Source organism: Rhagoletis zephyria, unplaced genomic scaffold (assembly GCF_001687245.7).
Source record: "Rhagoletis zephyria isolate East Lansing unplaced genomic scaffold, Rhagoletis_zephyria_1.1 Rzeph_scaffold_02379, whole genome shotgun sequence".
In the NCBI taxonomy this organism is placed as follows: domain Eukaryota; kingdom Metazoa; phylum Arthropoda; class Insecta; order Diptera; family Tephritidae; genus Rhagoletis; species Rhagoletis zephyria.
Window position 1 is genome coordinate 41,476 of NW_016159463.1, and position 18,454 is coordinate 59,929.

The window sequence follows — 18,454 nt, forward strand, 5'->3', positions numbered from 1 at the left end:
ATGTGTTTGTTGTAAACAGGGCGAATTCATATTACAACAAAGACACTATTTTGACATTAATAAGTACCTCGGCGAAAATCTAAATTCGCCAGTAACACCACCTTGTATAAATTCGCCTTGGTTTGAAGTATGTATAAATTCGCCTTGGTTTGAAGTATGTATAAATTCGTCTTGGAGCAGCCGCTTGTGTGGTGTATTTCGCTTTTTTGGAACGGTATGAATGGGATTAATCAGAATTTATCAAGGCGAATTTATACAAGGTGGTGTTGATGGCGAATTAAATTTTCGCCGTGGTGGTTCTGAATGTCAAAATGATGTGTTTGTTGTAAACAAGGCGAATTCATTTTACAACAAACACATCGATTTGACATTAAGACGTATGTACCTCGGCGAAAATCTAAATTCGCCATTAACACCACCTTGTATAAATTCGCCTTGGAATTTATGAATGCTGCACACCAAGGTGTATTAAACTAGGTGGTGTTGGGGCGACAGCTGGGTTTTTCGACGTGGAGGCCATTACGTCAAAATGATGTGTTTGTTGTAAGTGATACCAATGACAGTATGGACATCAGCGTATAATTTGTTAGTGTAATTTTTTACTTATATACAGCCAACACCACCTTGTTAAATACGCCTTGCTGCAGACATTACAGCGCGTAATAATTTAAAATATGGTTTACACAATTAAGCGAACCAAAATTTATTTTATACCAGTGATTACTTATGTTTTCCAATAATCAAAGCCAATATTTCCTTGCACAATAAATGTGCTACAAATCGACTCAAAAATCACCATTGGTTTGTTAAACAAGACGGTCGTTTTCGTGTTTTTAATATTTTATACGATTTTCAAGGCAACGATTTGCCCATCCCTAATTCTTGGTCAATGCTGTCATTTTCATTATGAAATCGTGATCTCTGGTAAACAAAGCGTTTCGCTTTTGCTTACTAGGATTTCTAATAATAGTGCAAAAAAAGACAAACAATGTTGAACGAATTAATATCTTGGGTATTAAATACATATCTTGGCAAATATTTGGAAGATTTCAATCCACAACAATTGTCGGTGGCACTGCTCTCAGGTGAGTTTATAAAAAGGTTTGTGAGTTCTGTCTCAGTTAAAATTGGATGGTGTGCAGTTGTTTTTCCTTGATAAAATTTTAACGCGCAAAATTGTGCATATTAAGTGCAAAAAACGGTATGGTTGGAGGTGGGGCAGTTGTGATTGCAAGACTAAAAAAAAAGATCCAAATTTATATTTAGTGCATATTGAAAAACATCACTTGTATCTACATATGTATATACATAAATATTCATTTCAGTTCTTTGGTATTAATTGCGTTTTTAATTTATTCATTGCATGCCGGTACCTTCCTTTTTGTAGCAATTAAAAACAATTAGTCATCTGACCCTCTTTGAGGGGTTGCATGCAATACATCCTGCATGTTTCTTCATATGATCAATAGATCATTTTGTGTGTGCTGATTGCCATACTTTTCACAACAAAATCGAATTGTTTATGTTGCATTTATGTCATCCTGTTTTATACCCATTTATTAGGATAAGAAATAGTAAGAAAACTCATTGGCTTCTATAGGTACATGTCATTTAACCTTTTATTTATTTACATTTCCAGGCGAAGTCGAATTAGAAAATGTACCAATTCGTAAAGATGCACTACGCTCATTCGGTATTCCACTGCAAGCCCACTCGGGCAATATTGGCAAAATAAAATTACAGATACCAGTGCGTCAATTCCGCACTGCGCCATGGTGCATAATCATCGAACGAGTTTATGGCGTATTCGGCCCAAAAGACATCGATGACTGGGATGATGATAAAGAGAAATTTGCCGAGTATGAATTTAAAGTTGCTGAACTTGATGCCAAAGAAGCAAAGTGGCGCGTGGAGAATGGCTATCAAATCGATAGCTATTACTCGAAATCCTACACAAGTTGGCTGAATTACGGGACCACCTTGGCCACGAATATTTTAGAGAATCTTGAATTGAAAATCAACGATGTACATATACGATATGAAGATGCATTAACTGTTTCTGGAGTGCAATTTGCCGCTGGCATTAAAATTAATTCACTCACCGCACAAAGCTGTGACGCCAATTGGCAAGCGCGTTCGAGCACACCTAATGATCAAAATGTTTCATATAAATTAATTGAATTGAAAGATTTGTCATTGTATTGGGATCGCATGACGAAGGATAACAAGTGTTCACAATTGTTATCGAAGGAGCTGTTGGAGCGCATGAATCAGGTGTGCGACGCGAGTAAGCATAATTATATACTACATCCAATAAGCGCGCGGGCACACTTCAAGCGTGAGTGTTGCAAGCAAGCGTTACGCTCCAAATCGAAACCACGTTTGAATTGCGAATTTTTGGTGCAAGAGGTGAAAGTGGCTGTTAGTGATGTATGTACATATATATTTTAAACATGTTCAGGTATTTTTTAAGTAATTATAATTTGGTTTACTTTACAGCTTCAATATAAACAAATTGTGGACTGTGTATACGGCTTGCGACAACTTAATCGCAAGCGCACGTACAAACTAATGCGTCCATGTTGTACCGTATTTGAAAATGCTGTGCTCTGGTGGAAATATGCTGCCAAATGCCATGGCTTCGAACACCAATGTACTGAAAGTAAATGGCTGAAATTGAGAGAAAATCTCCGTTATATGCGAATTTATAAGCGGCTATTAATCAATCCAAATGAAAATATCACAGTTGAGGAAAAAGAGTTTAAGGCGCATATGGAAAAGTCACGAGAGCTACATGAATTACATACGTTACGAACTGTTTGCCGAACGAATATATTCACAAATGATGTGCACTTAAAAGCGAGCAATATAGATCATGGAAAAAGTATGTTATTTCATTGGTTTCCTAATTGGTGGGGCTGGTATGGCAATACTGAAGCTAGTGTCGTGCCAGCGCAGGATGAGGCCTACAAGAAGATTGAAAATGATATACTCAACGCGCTGGAAGATACAATGGAAAATGATCCCTTCTCAAGGAGGGATGCGATTTTTGGCTACTTTAGCTTTATATTAGTCGATGGACAATTAATAGTTAGCACAGTAGATGCGGTTACTAGAGAGACAATAGTTAATTTCGAAATGGATTTTCAAAAACTTATATCATTTTTTGAAATGAAGCCGAAGTTCAGCTCGTATGCCATTGGTATATCATTGGGCTCAGTTTGTCTTAAAGATACGCTTACTAAAAATACCGAATTTCCATTTTTGGTAAAACCACAATTCGATGAGCTGCCGAGCAAGCCAACGCCGCCCAGTACAGGCTACCAACTTATAGATTTCAAACGATTCTTTACAAAGGAGCAACAAGTTGACTCGGCACCTGAGCCTTGGTTTCAACTACGCTATGAAAAAGGGCCGCCGGATGTACAGTCCGATATGCGGTTGGTTATCAAATCTCGTAGTTTAGATATTGTATACAATAAGAATGCATTTGACTGCTTAAAGTCATTCTTTGTAAAGCCGGTGAATGAAGTTTACTTGCAGCATAAGTTGGCTAAGGGTCAGCGCAATAGACTGAAGTTCCTACAAAACTGGCAGCAGTATTTAGTAGGTAATGAGGTGAGTGTTATGACTCGAAAGAGGTATGCATATAAAGATAAAGGCATAGTAGCTTATTTCTCCCGCTAATTGTTTTGTCACTTAAGTATATTTGTTGTGGCTTAAAAACACAAATATAAATTTTTTTAATACTTTCCTAGGATTTTCGTTCGACTTGGTCACTTGAAATCGACATTTCTGCGCCACGTATAATTTTTGCTCAAAATCATTTGGAAAAAAACACTGGCGTGGTAGTAGTCGATTTTGGACGTTTTCAAATGCTCAAAAATGAATGTCGCAAGAAAGAGACTGTAGTTGGGCGCGATAGTGCAGCTGTAAGTGAAATAACTTCAAAACTAGAAAAGTTGGATAGTGAAGATGAGGATTTCATGACACCTTGCTCGACGCCACCAGGATCGGAAATTAGTTTGATTGAGTCGCCTACGCTGTGTCAAAATTCCACCTCAATTGTTAATGCGGATACTGGTCTAGAAAGTGCCTTCCATAGGAAAATCTATGATAAATACTCTATAAACCTAACTGATATGCAAGTGATCGTTTGTAAAAATCGTGAACGAAATCACGCTTGCACAAAGCATACATCAAATTTTCATTTGCTAGAAAGGTTCAGCATTTGCTTGGAGTTGGAGCGTCGCGTGATTTACACTATCGATCCTGATTATCCCTCACTAACGCTGTATGGCACGCTACCCAAGATAGTGGCACATCTTAATGAACAAAAATTAAATGAATTCTTTAAGATACTTTATCCTATCATAACAGTTGGCTTTGCGATGAATGAAAACGTTAATGGAAACAACTACGTTGAAACAGTCGGTATAGGAGTGGTCGGTGGCTTAGGTGTAGAAGAAGAAAATTTGTTTGTAAATGGACATGTTCCAGAGGCGCCACCTAATTTCCTCAATACCAATCTGATGGTAGTACAATTTGTAATTGGACAAATGACACTCGAAGTGCAATCCTTGGAGCGTAGCATAGCTGAGTTGCAAGTAGTTGGTGCGCGCGCAGGTATTACGAAGCGTTCGGAGGATACCCACATTAGTATGTCTGTACATGGTTTACTATTGGTTGATGCTATACAGTCTTTCGGCCCAGATTTTGAGCTACTGGTGGCAAGTCATCGGCACGTGGGGTGAGTATGGCAAATAAATGTTACAAAACAGAGAGATAATTCTATGAAATACAATAAATAATTCGCTTTTCACAGCATGGATAGCATTTCGGGTAGTTTGAAGCAGAGTAAGCCCTGCTCGCCTACATCACCATCTTCGCCGGATCCTATGTTGGGCGCGGAACGTTGCACAAGTCCGCTTACGATAAACAGAGCACTCAGTGCGCTGGAAAGTGGTGAGTGAAGTCCATTTGACTATATTGAATTTTTAGTTAAGTATTTGACCGTTTTCTATTTATTTGATTTCCAGGTCGAAAATACTTTGATATGGATTATGATGAAACGCAAGCACTCATAAATATTGACTTAAATTTAATTGACTCTAACGATCAAAATGATTCACTACAAATTGCAAATATCGCATTCAACAATTTAGATATTATTGGTGAGTTATGACTGACAAAAAAAACCCTTCCTATTAAAACTTACTGTTCATTCTACCCCGTACAAATATGAACACTAGATCAAAAGTAAATAGTTTGTAAGTACTCCCCTGCAAAGGGGGAGATTTGCCTTAAAATAGCTAATAATCGATTCGTCGTAAATATTTTTATCATAACCCAAACTGAAAGAGCACAAAATAATACACCTCCATATATTTCGATATTGAGTGTTAATGAGTTAATTAAATTTCTATATTTCAATTCTCTTTGATTTTATTGTAACTAAAATTTTCTCCTTCTATGCAGCCAATCAAGAAACGATTGTAGAGCTACTAGGCTTTGCAAAGCGCCTACACAATACCCACGAAGCGATATTTCGCCGTAATCAACACAATCTTGCAGCTACCGACACAAATACGCACACCGCTAACAAAAGGCGTGCCAGCGCCTCAACTAATTTACGCACAGAAATATGCTTTGACTTTCATCGTTTAAATATTTTAGTTTTGCGTAGCATAAATAAAGGAGAATTTTCTGTGGGACGTAAAGTTGGTACGCTAACTATGAGCGAAGCTAAAATACACGCAACATTCGGGGAAGATATAAGCGTCATAGGTTCATTGGGTGGCGTACAAATTATCGACATCACGCCGGAGGGCATTAATCATCAGCGCATTTTCTCCGTTGGCAAAGATCCACTCACCAACGATACGCCTGAGTTTTACAAACATGAACTACTCAATACGCTCACCAATGAGCTGTACAATGACAACTATGGTGATGCACAATTGAATGCTTTGTCTTTCCAAATTTACTGTCAAAAAGATTCAACGCCGAATTTGAAAATACGCATGGCTTCGGTGTGGTATGTGCACTGTCCACGTTTCATACAGGAGATAAATATGTGCATATCGCAATTTAAGCATTACCTAAAGTATGTCGCTTCGTTTTGTAATTTTAAAACCATATAATATATATTATAAGGGACTACCTAATTTTTTTATTTTTTTTTTGGTTTTTAGAAATTTTGCCACTTCTATACGAAACAAAGCAAGCGACATGGCGAAGGAACTTGTGCAACACATACAAAAAACTACTGAAACAGAGACTGAAAACTTGCGCACTGCCGGTCGAATATCGTAAGTTATGTTTGCGACTACTACCTTCCTTTTTAGCTACGACATTTTAGAATTTCCATTAAGATGCGCATTTCTTCGCATTGCAGCATTGATATTGTATTGAACACACCCGTTTTGGTATTGCCACGTTCTGGAGATAGCTTAGATGTACTCGTTGCTAATTTAGGCAAAATTACCGCTTACAATACTCATGAAGAGAATGAGATATCAATTTCGAAGTCGACGGAGAATCTTAATATGTGGGCCAAAGATAATTACTTCATTGATATACGTAACATAAATTTGTTCTCATTGAATACATCGAAGCGAAAAGAGTTGGGCTTTTCGGCAGCATTGCCGAAGGTAAACGAATTGTATGCTTGTAATACTGATGCTGTGCCTATATTACACGATACAGCAATGCTATTCAAGTTGACTAAGTATATTACAAAAACCAAAAAGGAAATTTACTGGACGCTGCGTAATAAATTAAATGTAAGTAGATGAAAAGTTGGAAAAAATCCAAAGAATAATGAGTGTGGCCGGCTACACTACGAATGTGGAACTTTGCTCGATTCATTGCTCGTTCTTTTCATATGGCAGTCATTTGTGCATTGCTTCTGATTTAATCCCGCAAAAGAAGATTCACTTTAAGAAAAATAATTAATATACTTTCTCCCCTTTACACATACCCATAGGTGGAAGGCAGCATTACACAGTGCTTGCAAGTTTCATTGTCGCGTAGTCAATACGAACAAGTACTCGACACCTTGAACTCCTATTCCAAATGGCGCAGCAATGGTTATCCCGATTCAAACGCCGCAATATCTGTCGATCAGCCAGATAGTGCACCTAAAGACAAAATCAACGAATTCGTGGGTTTCGAAGAAACTTTTGAAACAAATTTAACATTTTCCGTACCGATATTTCAAATACACTTGAAAAATAAACTCAATAACTCATTGATCGATGTTACATTTCGTGATTTTAGTTTGCAATACAATCAGCTGAATGATATTACTAATTTAGAAGTATTGTTGCGTTCTATCGTTATGGAGGATTTGAAGTGTGCTATGGATTCACGTTTTCGTAATATGGTTGATTCAACATCCACTGAAAAGGAGATAATTTACAAGACTGAAAAATGTTTATCGTGTCCAAATCTCACAAACATACATTTACAACAAAATGAATTATCCCATTCCATGCCATGTAAACTGAACCATCCATCCTTCTTGTCCGCTGCACAGACGCCGGTGAAGAAGGCTCTAAGCAGTGGCAATACAACGAGAGCTGCCGCCGATGATAAGTTAGTAATCTACAAGTCACGGACACAAATAGTGACGGAAGCGAATGGTAAACCTGTTAGCGAAACTAAGAGTTCTATCGATTTCAATTGCCTTAATTTAACGGTTTCGGTATGCAGATGGTTTACGATTTTCGATTTCTTTGGCATGGTATCGTCATACGAAGTAAAGAGTACGGTACCTACGAGAAGTGAACACAGTGAGGGTAAGTGTAAGGTGCTATATTTATATATATTTATATATTACTAAAATACTGTCATAACTCCAAACACGAAATTTTTGAGCAGATGATGCAGAACTACATTTTAAAGGTTGCTGCTTCACATTATGTTTAATATATATCTCCCTACATTTGGGAGCAAATTGAAAACTTTAAACGCCTCTCACGAAAAATAAGTTTTAAGTTTTCGCGTTATGTATATTTCCAATTCATTGGGCATTGATAAATTACGCGGTTCAATAAAATTTGGTCGTATTTTATCTCAAAAACGAGGCCGATCTCATCTTACAGACTTTTTAATGCTGATTTGAAATGCATTTACAAAATTTTTCTAGCGCGCCCATTTTTTGAGAAAAAACTGTTGGAGTGTGGAGAAATGGCAAATTTAAAAATTGAATTTGGACGTAGTTTTTCCGAAGAAAAAACGACCACCGGACATAGCTCCTATGGGGAAGTGTTATGATAGGAAATCAAACCTCCATATCGCACACGATCTGCAAAAGTGACACAACTCAAAATTACACGTTCGTTAGAAAATGCGAAAAAAAATATTTCGTAGCGCTTGCTAATCATATGGCCAAGCGAGACTTTACCTTAAATTTTTTCAACAAATTTTAACTAAATTTTGATCCAGCCTTTACTGAAAGGTAAATGAACGCCCTGTGTTATTACCTTTTATTGGACTGTGTTCATTTCATCTTCGTAATTTTGGAAATTTTAGATTTAAGTGATTTTTGTGGTTCGTCAATCATTTCATTTTCATTACTATTCAAACCTTTCTCGTCTTGCTAGCAACATAAAAATTAAATAATTTTTGTTAATAAAAACTGATTTAAAATAAATATTCTTTAAATAAGCGCATTATTTCAAAAATGGCAAATTTTGAGTTGTGGCACTTTTAAAGATCGTATACGACATGCTTGCTGACTATTGCTGGACCTTGAAAAGCGATGATAATGCGATCCACAAAAAAAAATGTTTGAGGATTTCAATCCAGAACGCGGAAAGTGTTAAGAGACAAAAGACTGGCTAATGATGACTCTGGGATATTCAGGCCGGTTCTGTAATTCACTTCCGAGTGAATTCCAACCGAAGCCACTTTGAATTCATATTGAAAGGGGTTGAAATTCACTCGGAAGTGAATTGTAGAACCTGTCTCATTGATTTTTTAATGTAGATTTGTTCATGAAATCACTTTGTTTTTAAAATAAATTCATAGATTGAGATTTTCGTATCTGTGAGAAAACAAGTGCGTATTATTGAAGAACTGAGTTTTTTTTTTTTTAATTTTTCACTCATTTCTAATTATTATTACGTGTTTTTTTTTCGTCGGAAAAACTACATTCGTCGAAATTTTATGATCAAAGTTTTGAAATTTGCCATTGTTCGACACTTCAACAGTTTTTTTTTCTCAAAAACTGGACGTGCTAAAAAAATTTTGTAAACGCACTTAAATCAGCATCAAAAAATCTATAAGATGAGGTCGGCCCCGTTTTTGAGATAAAATACGACCCAATTGAGTTAAACCGTGTTATCTAACTACAATAAGTAGTTATACTTTGCACTTGCACACATTAGATCCACAAAGCCTTAAAAAAAAAAAGTAGTTACACTTGCGCTCATCTTAACACTTTCTATTACGACGTTCCTGTGTTTGTTCCACTTCTCCTTTCACAGACGAACCAATTTCACTGGGCGAATTGAAGGTGTCAGTGCGTTCATTAAATTTGATATTGGTACGAAATGAAGTTGAGCTTTCCAAGGCTAACATATCACATGCGCATTTCAAAATCACCAGTAATAAAGATCTGAAATCAGTGGAGGGACGCCTCAAATCTATTTCGTTGTATGATCTGACGCATTTTGGCGATTTGTATCGTGAAAAATTTTCCACTGCTGGACCGGAAGCAATGAGTTTTTCATATAAAAAGTAAGTACATACGTTCATAATTTTTTCATTGATTTCGACGATATCGGTCTGCTAAGCATTCAAGGCGCTTTGATATTAAACTAGGGACTGTAACGGTTATGGTCTTTATATTAAAAATCATAATTTAACCGTTAAAATTGGATTTCTATTGTTCCGATAAAATGTAACCAATATTTTATGATTTTTAGTTTTACGATTAAGTCCCTTTTTTTTGGAATTTTTAATTTTTCGATAAATTTTTGATCGTTATTTTTTATTTAAGTTTTAAATTTTCCAGTCACATAATACTCCATATTAAACTTTCTAAATATGAACTAAATTGGACCATAAACACGGGTTTCGCAAATATCTCGACTACTGTGCCACATAGCCGGTTTAGTCATCTTCCATTTTGTATTGTCATCGAGTTCGGAGCTAGGTTTAAAGTTTCAAGTCTCTAGCTTATCGGGAAGTTAGTTAAAAATTTATTCCAAGATTTGACCCAAACAAGCATACATACATACGTACGTACATAGCAAGTTGAAAAAAAGCTTGTAAAATCTTAATATTTAACGGTTATTTGCGGTGTGCAGAATTTGCCATCTATATGTTGAACAGATCAAACAAAGTAATGCAGTTTATTCATTAACATTTGCTATAGATACCATTATTAGTTTTGTTATCGCAATCGATAACGACATGAGCAAACACAGTCTCTAACGTTAAAGAAATTTGGATTTCTACATTAGATAAATAGGATAATTCTCTAATCGTTCTCGAGTCGACGACGAAGTTAGAGAACTACATTATACTTGGATTCTCTCAATTTGTCGGCCATGATTTTTATTTTTTTTTGAAGTTTTCCAGCATTTTAAAATCATATAAAATTGAAAATAAAAAATTGAAATTGTTCGAGATTGTTGTTGCTTGAGATTGAAAATGAAAATGTGTGTGTGAGTTTGTGAGTAAATTTAAAAATTAAAATGTTTGGAAACGTCAAGAATTTTAAAAGTAACTCTCAGCGGTTCTACCTTACTATCTTTTTATCATGAGAGAAACAACGCAAATTCAAATAAATGTAATGCTGGGAATACCCCAATTGTTATTATAGGGTCACAATCCCGGGATCCCGGGATTTAGATATTCATTACTTTTCAACAACTGGAGNAATTTTAAAAGTAACTCTCAGCGGTTCTACCTTACTATCTTTTTATCATGAGAGAAACAACGCAAATTCAAATAAATGTAATGCTGGGAATACCCCAATTGTTATTATAGGGTCACAATCCCGGGATCCCGGGATTTAGATATTCATTACTTTTCAACAACTGGAGTCGAAAAAATTGCTTTTATATTGTTTGAGAAGCTCTCCTACCATGAAATAAATAATAAATAAATGGGTTTGAAACCTACCTTTTTATTTAAAGTGGCGTTTTTATTTTCTCTCTCTGACCGCGGGAGTTATTTTGAAGGACTTTGTAATTTGAAAGATATGATTAATTCCAAAATTTAAAAAAAAAAATTCAATGCAATGTAGAATAAAAATATGTGCAATAAGAAATTTCTTCAGAATTAAAAAAAATTTAGTTTTTTGGATTCACAAGGACGAATAAGTAATTTTTAAGCTGAAATAGTTAGAAGAACGAAATTCAAGGATGTTGTCGAGTTTATATAATAATATTTTTTTCAAAACCAAATATTGCGAAATTTAAAGGATATAATTTTTTAAAATTACATTTTCAATATTTACCAGCCCTTCTGCACCAAAAACTTCAATCTGTTTAAATTCTACAGGATTTCCTCATTAATTTTATACCCATACTTCTTCTCTAAGCACATTTCTCTGAATTTTTTAAATCATTTTTGAATTACTGACGTCAGAGTGAAAAACTAAAAACGCAAGTTTTCTATATTTGATATTTTAAAAGATGCGTAAAGATAAAGGCAAAAATGAAGACCAAGGCAAATTTAAACACTTATATAAATAAGGGCAAAGGTGAAGGGGAATATGTAGATGAAGAAAATGATAAACATAAAAGTGAAAACAAAGATGAGGATGAGGATACCGATAAAAGTAAAGATGAAGATAGGGGAAGAAAGATTAAAATAAATGTAATTTAAGAGAAAAGGATATAGAGAGAGACACAGAGACTCAATCTGGGAACTATTTTGGGATTTTAGAGATTTTCGGTACTTATCGATAAAATAATCGATATTTCTAGCGGTTTTGTTATCGAAATTTTGTATCGATATTTTTATCAATTTTTGCTATCGATATTTTCGGGACTTATCGATATGATAATCGATATTTTTGTCGATTTTGTTATTGCTATTTTTATCGATTTGTTTTCGATTTTGTAATCGATATTTTTAACTATTTTGTTAGCGATATTTTTTTATCGATTTTGCTATCGATATTTTTTATCGATTTTGCTATCGATATTTTTTAATCGATATTTTTATCGATTTTGCTATCGATATTTTTATCGATTTTGGTATCGATATTTATTGATTCAGTTATCGATTTTGTTGTCTATATTTTACCAAATTTTGTTATCTCGATATTTATCGATACTTCTATCGATTTTGTTATAGATATATTTATCGATTTTGTTACCGATTTTGTATAAAGATAAAAATTAACATAAAGGAAAACAGAATAACATAAATGTAATTAGAACGAACAGGGGCAGAGGTAGGTATCTAGATCAGTGATGCACACGGGAGTCTCCGGGAGCTACTCGGCTGTCACATACAAGTCGTGTGTGCGCAGCTAGCGAACTGTTGCGACGCTAGCAGCGAATTATGTTGCGTACGGTTAAACATTGTTATCGACGTTCTAACTCCATGCATATAACAGGGAGTCGATAAGGTCGGTAACGATGTTTACCGGGGGATTAGTGTTAACCGGAGATAGAGAAACCGGCCCTAAGACAAAAATGTTGCGCTGGTAGTGGTAGCTCAGTCGACGCTGTGCACCACTGATCTAGATAGAAAAAGGCAAAAAATATAACCCTAAGCAACAGCAGATGTACCCTGTAGGATCTCGGAATAGACTTAGAGCACCCCACAAACTAGACTGCAAGTGATTGTAACTAGTCCAAAGTTTGGTCCAACAATATGTAAAATTCTATTTACATTTAACATTAAGTGTCCTAGGCTCGGACCAATTGTCCGCTTCTGCGTTACATTGTAACCAATTTTGGGGGAAAAAAACAGAAAAAAAACTTGCCCCAGCTGCGATTTGCACCGGGGTTCTCAGTTCTAAGCGGATACTCTCTCGGCATGCCAATGTGCACATGAAAATTTGTTGACCACTTAGTCTACATATCAGCAAGTCGTTAATTGTACCCGTTGTCCGCTACTGCATGACATTGTAACCAGTTTTAGATCAAAACTTATACCTTATGATTCCATTCGGACCACTTTTAGTACAATACACCTGTTTTACATTATGTTGGTTATGAGACAAAGTAGATATGTATGTAACGTAAGTTTCACTTCTCCAGTGTGGCCCAGGCGCACTTACTTTTTTTTTTTCTAAGGTATCGGTCTCGATATCATTATTTTAAAAGTTATCTTTATCGGCATCTATATATAACGCGAAGGCATTTTTTGTTCCGCATAAAAGATCTGCACCGTTCGTTCGATTTTTAAAAGTTGGATGTCAAATTAAAGCGCTTGGTCTGTTGATGTGCAAACTTGTTTTATTTTTTCGAAAAGAGTTGCCACCTGTTGACCAATTAGAATCAAAATTTTCAATAATCAATACCATCAAATCCGTACCGTTCATTCGATTTTCAAAAGTGGGGTGTCAAATTAAAGAGCTTGGGCTGTAGATATGCTATAAGCTTTAACTTTTTCGAAAAGAATTGCCACCTTTTAAAAAATTAAGTTCAAATTATTTAACAATTAAATCAATTATTAAAAAATTGTTATCAATCGAAATGGCTTTAAAAAGCTTTGTTTCTTAGCTGAACTATAGGGGGGTTGCCACCTATTTAAAAAATCAAATTCAATTCGAATTAAGTGAATTAGGTAAGGGAAATATGTATCACCATATGGGTGCCAAACAAAAGGGGTTTCAAAAAGTAGTAGTTTGAAAATATTTCAAAGAGTCACAGCCACATGCTTGAATTGTCGAATTTAGTTTACTTATAGACAAGTTTTATGAAATATTGAAATATGAATGTCAAACGAAGGAGTTACAAGAAATCGTTAGTTTGACCGCTATGAATATTTTTGAGGTGTTGGAAGAAGATTACCACATGTTAAAAAGTTAAATTCAAATTATTTAACAAGTTGCCACATGTTTGAAAAATCAAATTCCACTAGTTAATAAGTTAATTAAAATACGTATCGCAATGTCGAAGGTGAGCTAACAAGGATTAAGCTTGAAGGGGGCTGCCACCCGTTTTTTAAACTAATCACTAAGTCAATTAACTGATAAAAAAATTATATGAAAAAAAATAAAATAGTCAAACAAAAGTATGTTCAGAAATCTTTAGTTTTAACTTTTGGAATGCTTGAAGAGGGTTGCTAAGTGTTTAAAAAGTTACATTCAAATTATTCAATAAGTTGGATGAATTATCAAAAGATGGGAATAAGTCGAAATGGGTTTAAAAACGCTTTATTTCTAACCATTATTTATGAGGGTTGCCATTTGTTCGAACATTCAAATTCAAATTAGTTCACCAGTTTATTGAAATACATGTGTATCACAATATCAGAGGAAAAAGATTTAAGAAGATTTTAGTTTGAGAATACTTTTGAAAAGGAATTCCAAAAATTAGATCTCAAATTAAAGACCTCAGCCTGTAGATGTGTGATAAAGTTTTATATATATTTTTTTTTTGATTAAGTACTTTTTTCAACTGTATAGGGTGATTCGAAATTTGATGAACGGCTGCAACTCTTACTAACATGTGAAATATTATTAAAGTTTTTGAAATTAAATTTTGGGCGTTTTAACGCCAAGCGGGTTCACTAGTTATAATTTGATTTGGTACCGAAATCGTTATCGGGCGTGATCTGTGTATATTCTTATCGATACCTTACTTGTTGTCAACCTTATCGCCGCTTCTATTCAATATTTTTTTATGAAGTAAAAGAGCCAAAACTTGCTGCTCAATCTCTCATCAAGGACGAAACAATATTTACGAAATATATAATTTTTTACTTATTCTCCAATCCTTTCAAAAGTAATCTAAACTAATTCTTAACCTAAATTTATTTTCAGACTTAATCCGGAAACAAAATCCAATGAACGTTCCCTGGATATGGATGCAAAATTGCGCATACAAATGTCATCTGTGCGATATATACACACCAAAAGATTTATTATGGAGATTCATTTATTTTTGAAAGATTTGTTGGAGTTGCAGTCGGTAAGCGTTTTAAATTGTTTATTATCAAAATATAGTAAGGCTCTAGTTGGCAAATTCGGCTCACCATCCCCATAGAGGTATTCTCGGAGTCTTACAAGACCTGGCACGGTGCACGGATTGCACGGTAAAAACAGGTTTTCCTATGGTACAGCTTTGCAAACAGTACAATTCGTGCAGCGTGCAAGAGCTTTGATATTTTTTAAATGCAGCTTAAGAGTAGGACTCCACACCCGGTGCTTCAGGGTGGGACCATAACGGTTGTGATCTTAATAATAATGAAAATCATAATTCAACCTATACAATTGGATTTAAATTTGTCCGGTCAAATGTAATCGTTATTTTATTATTTTTTCTGTAAAAAAGGCGTCATATACTTTTGAAAGGAATACCCTTTCCTTATGTATTTTGATGCGCTGAACACGAATCGGAAGTCCTTTTTACTTCATCAAGTCAGGCTTTTTTCCTAAGCCAAAAAAAAAACATGGCGGATATTATGTAACAAGCACTTTTTTGAGGTTAGACAAAAATCCTGACTTAAGTAAAACGGACTTCCGATTCGTGCTTAGCGCATGAAAATACATGCGGGTGAGGTCCTCCTGTCAACACTTTTTTGAGGTTAGACAAAAATCCTGACTTAAGTAAAACGGACTTCCGATTCGTGCTTAGCGCATGAAAATACATGCGGGTGAGGTCCTCCTGTCAAAAGACATCACTTTTTTGTATGGACAGAGGACAGCCGTACACAGGCATTGTTTATGTGGGGCTGTGTAATCGATATTTTTTTATTTCTATTTTTTTTTTTTATCAATTTTTTAACGGTTTTTAATCATATTGTAACCGTTATTTTCAGATTATATTTTTTACTATCATAAAAGATTTAAATCGGAAAAAAATCCAAAATGACGATTAGTTTTGATCGAAAAAATAAAAAAAGCACAAAATAACGATTACATTTGTCCGATAAAATAGAAATCCAAAGTTAACGATTATTCTTGATCAAAAAAATAAAAATGAAAAAATAACTACTTTGCAATGATCTATAAATTAAAGCGCTGATACACGCTGAAAACGTGAAAAGTCGCAACCAGGGCTGCCAACTATCATTCGCTATGAGTTTTCATAAAAAATAAAAGTGTCAAATAAGGTGCTATTGTTTTTTATCGAAAAAGATTGTGTATTTCCTTTCCATTTAGCAATAGAATAAGAACCACACATCTAAAACAAAAATGGCAATACTAAAATTAACTAAATCAGTTGTATAAACTTTAGAAACTAGAAAATTTTAGTTGATGAAAAAGTAGAACACGTGAAGGATTTCAACGTAATTTAATAAAATATAAATATTTTTCAAAAGTGCCAACTTCTTGTGTCAATTTGAAAGATTTGGTGCCGTTAGAAGAAAAACAGGGCCAAAAATGCCACAGCTTGAGCCAAGTTAGCAGGCCTAGCCGCAATGCCTGAGAGATCTGGTGTGGAGCTGCAGCATTCGGATTCCAACATTTGGCAGATTATGCGCTGCATCTGTACTTTTCCATGTTGTATTCTTTTAGGTCCCACTGATTTTCATTTAGAGAATTTCGGCGACGAAAATTTAGTGTAGCGATTGTCGGAATTGTTGTAGGCCTAAAAATATGCAACGTTCTTGATACATGTTGCCTTTCTTTATAATGATAAATACCCGAAGGGAAATTCAGCGATATCAACTAATTCGCTTAGGAAAAAATCAGTTAGAATCACGGCCCGTACTATTGCTATAATTGGTTGGATCCTATTTATGCGAACTGCGTAAGGACCGGGTACATCCCCATGGCTTGGGGGTAGTCAGTGTTGCGTTCATCCCGAAGGCCGGAAAAGGTTCTCATGTTTCCCCTAGGGATTTTAGGCCTATTAGCCTCTTCGTTTTTGATAAAAACGCTTTTACTAAAAACGCTAGAAAGGCTGATAGACCTGTACATAAGAAACGCCATTCCTCGTGACTGTATTTCAAGAGCTCAATATGCTTATTGCAAGAAAAGGTCGGTGAATACCGCCCTGTACACATTCGTAAAGTGGTCAGAGGAAGCCTTCACGCATGAAGATTATGCAGTAGGAGCCTTCTTCGATATCGAGGAGGCCTTTAACAATGTTACTCGAGAGGCAATAGTCAAGTATATTTATAGTCTTGAAGTAGAAACCAACCTAATAAGCTTATTTCGTGACAGAACCGTCTCGGCGGAGTGGGAGGGTATCTGCACTCAGGACAGAGTCAATATGAGCACTCCACAAAATGGTTTTTTCTCTCCCTTGCTCTTGATTGCGGTTGTAAACAACCTTCTAGAGGAACTGGAAAAAGTGGGCTGCCAAGTGATCGCCTATCTCGATGATGTGGAACTTTTGGTTATGGGACGGTTTCTATACACCCTTTTTAATCTGGCTCAATGTTACCTGAACTAGGCGGCTGTCGTTGAAGCCTAGCATTTAGGAAACGGTAGGAAAAGTGTCGGTTGGCTTTAAAACACGTTATCTTTCAAGGGTTAGTGATGGGGGTTCTGATAGGCCATTTTACGATTGGTGTTCATGCAGGGGACTAGGAATTTCGACTGATCTTTTTGTATCAGCTGTCAACAGGAATATGAAGTGGAATCATCTCCACACTTTTTTAGACTGTCCAACTTTCGCGAGGCTAAGATGGTAGCATTTTGGCTCGTACTTCTGAACAAACAGTGAGCTCGAAATTAGCCGCATTCTAAATTCGAATTTCGTAATCGACTCCCGGCGTTAACTTAACCCAACCTAACCTATACTTCTTTGAGCTATGAAATAGTTGGTCACATTATTAGTATAGGAAAAAATTTGTATTATGTTTTTGTATTTTTAAGTATTCGACGATTGAAGCAAACCGTCGATGTCGATTTTGAATCGACTAACTCGGAAGTCGATTAATCGTCTCATTGCTACCATTTGGTTTAATCCAGGTTAAGAAGAGTATATATATCCGGATATTCGAATCTAAAAAATAACAATAAAATAGTATTTGTTTCTGTGTTAATAACTTTGCAACTCTATAGTTAGTAGTTTCGGAAAGAACTTATTTTACGAATTACGGTTATTAACCGTACATCCGAATATACGGATAACATAATGAACGGATACTAACTGGATATCCGGATTTTATCCGTATACACGAATATCCAAATATACGGATAGTCCCAGCTCTAATAACTACATGCTTAGTAATTAAGGATATTTTTTTATCTGCCATCTTAAGTCAATTGATTAAGTGTACTCACAAGAAAATTCAATGGAGTTTATTTCTGATCTTTTTTGATTGGTTTTCTGAATGTTGTAGCTTTTCTTTATTA

The 18,454-nt window shown here is 35.3% G+C and overlaps 1 protein-coding gene across 1 annotated transcript in view; it reads left to right on the forward strand.

Annotated features, from left to right (window-relative positions):
- The first annotated feature begins 877 nt into the window (after positions 1 to 877).
- Positions 878 to 18,454, forward strand: part of Vps13D (vacuolar protein sorting 13D) — a 38,510-nt gene continuing 20,933 nt past the window's right edge. Inside the window, exons 1-12 of the mRNA XM_017621146.1 lie at positions 878 to 1,085; positions 1,640 to 2,430; positions 2,500 to 3,618; positions 3,759 to 4,750; positions 4,826 to 4,965; positions 5,040 to 5,174; positions 5,479 to 6,106; positions 6,195 to 6,311; positions 6,398 to 6,785; positions 6,989 to 7,802; positions 9,495 to 9,747; positions 14,966 to 15,113. Of these exons, the coding sequence (XP_017476635.1) occupies positions 989 to 1,085; positions 1,640 to 2,430; positions 2,500 to 3,618; positions 3,759 to 4,750; positions 4,826 to 4,965; positions 5,040 to 5,174; positions 5,479 to 6,106; positions 6,195 to 6,311; positions 6,398 to 6,785; positions 6,989 to 7,802; positions 9,495 to 9,747; positions 14,966 to 15,113 (5,622 nt within the window). The 5' untranslated portion in view covers positions 878 to 988. The remainder of the gene's footprint in view (positions 1,086 to 1,639; positions 2,431 to 2,499; positions 3,619 to 3,758; positions 4,751 to 4,825; positions 4,966 to 5,039; positions 5,175 to 5,478; positions 6,107 to 6,194; positions 6,312 to 6,397; positions 6,786 to 6,988; positions 7,803 to 9,494; positions 9,748 to 14,965; positions 15,114 to 18,454) is intronic.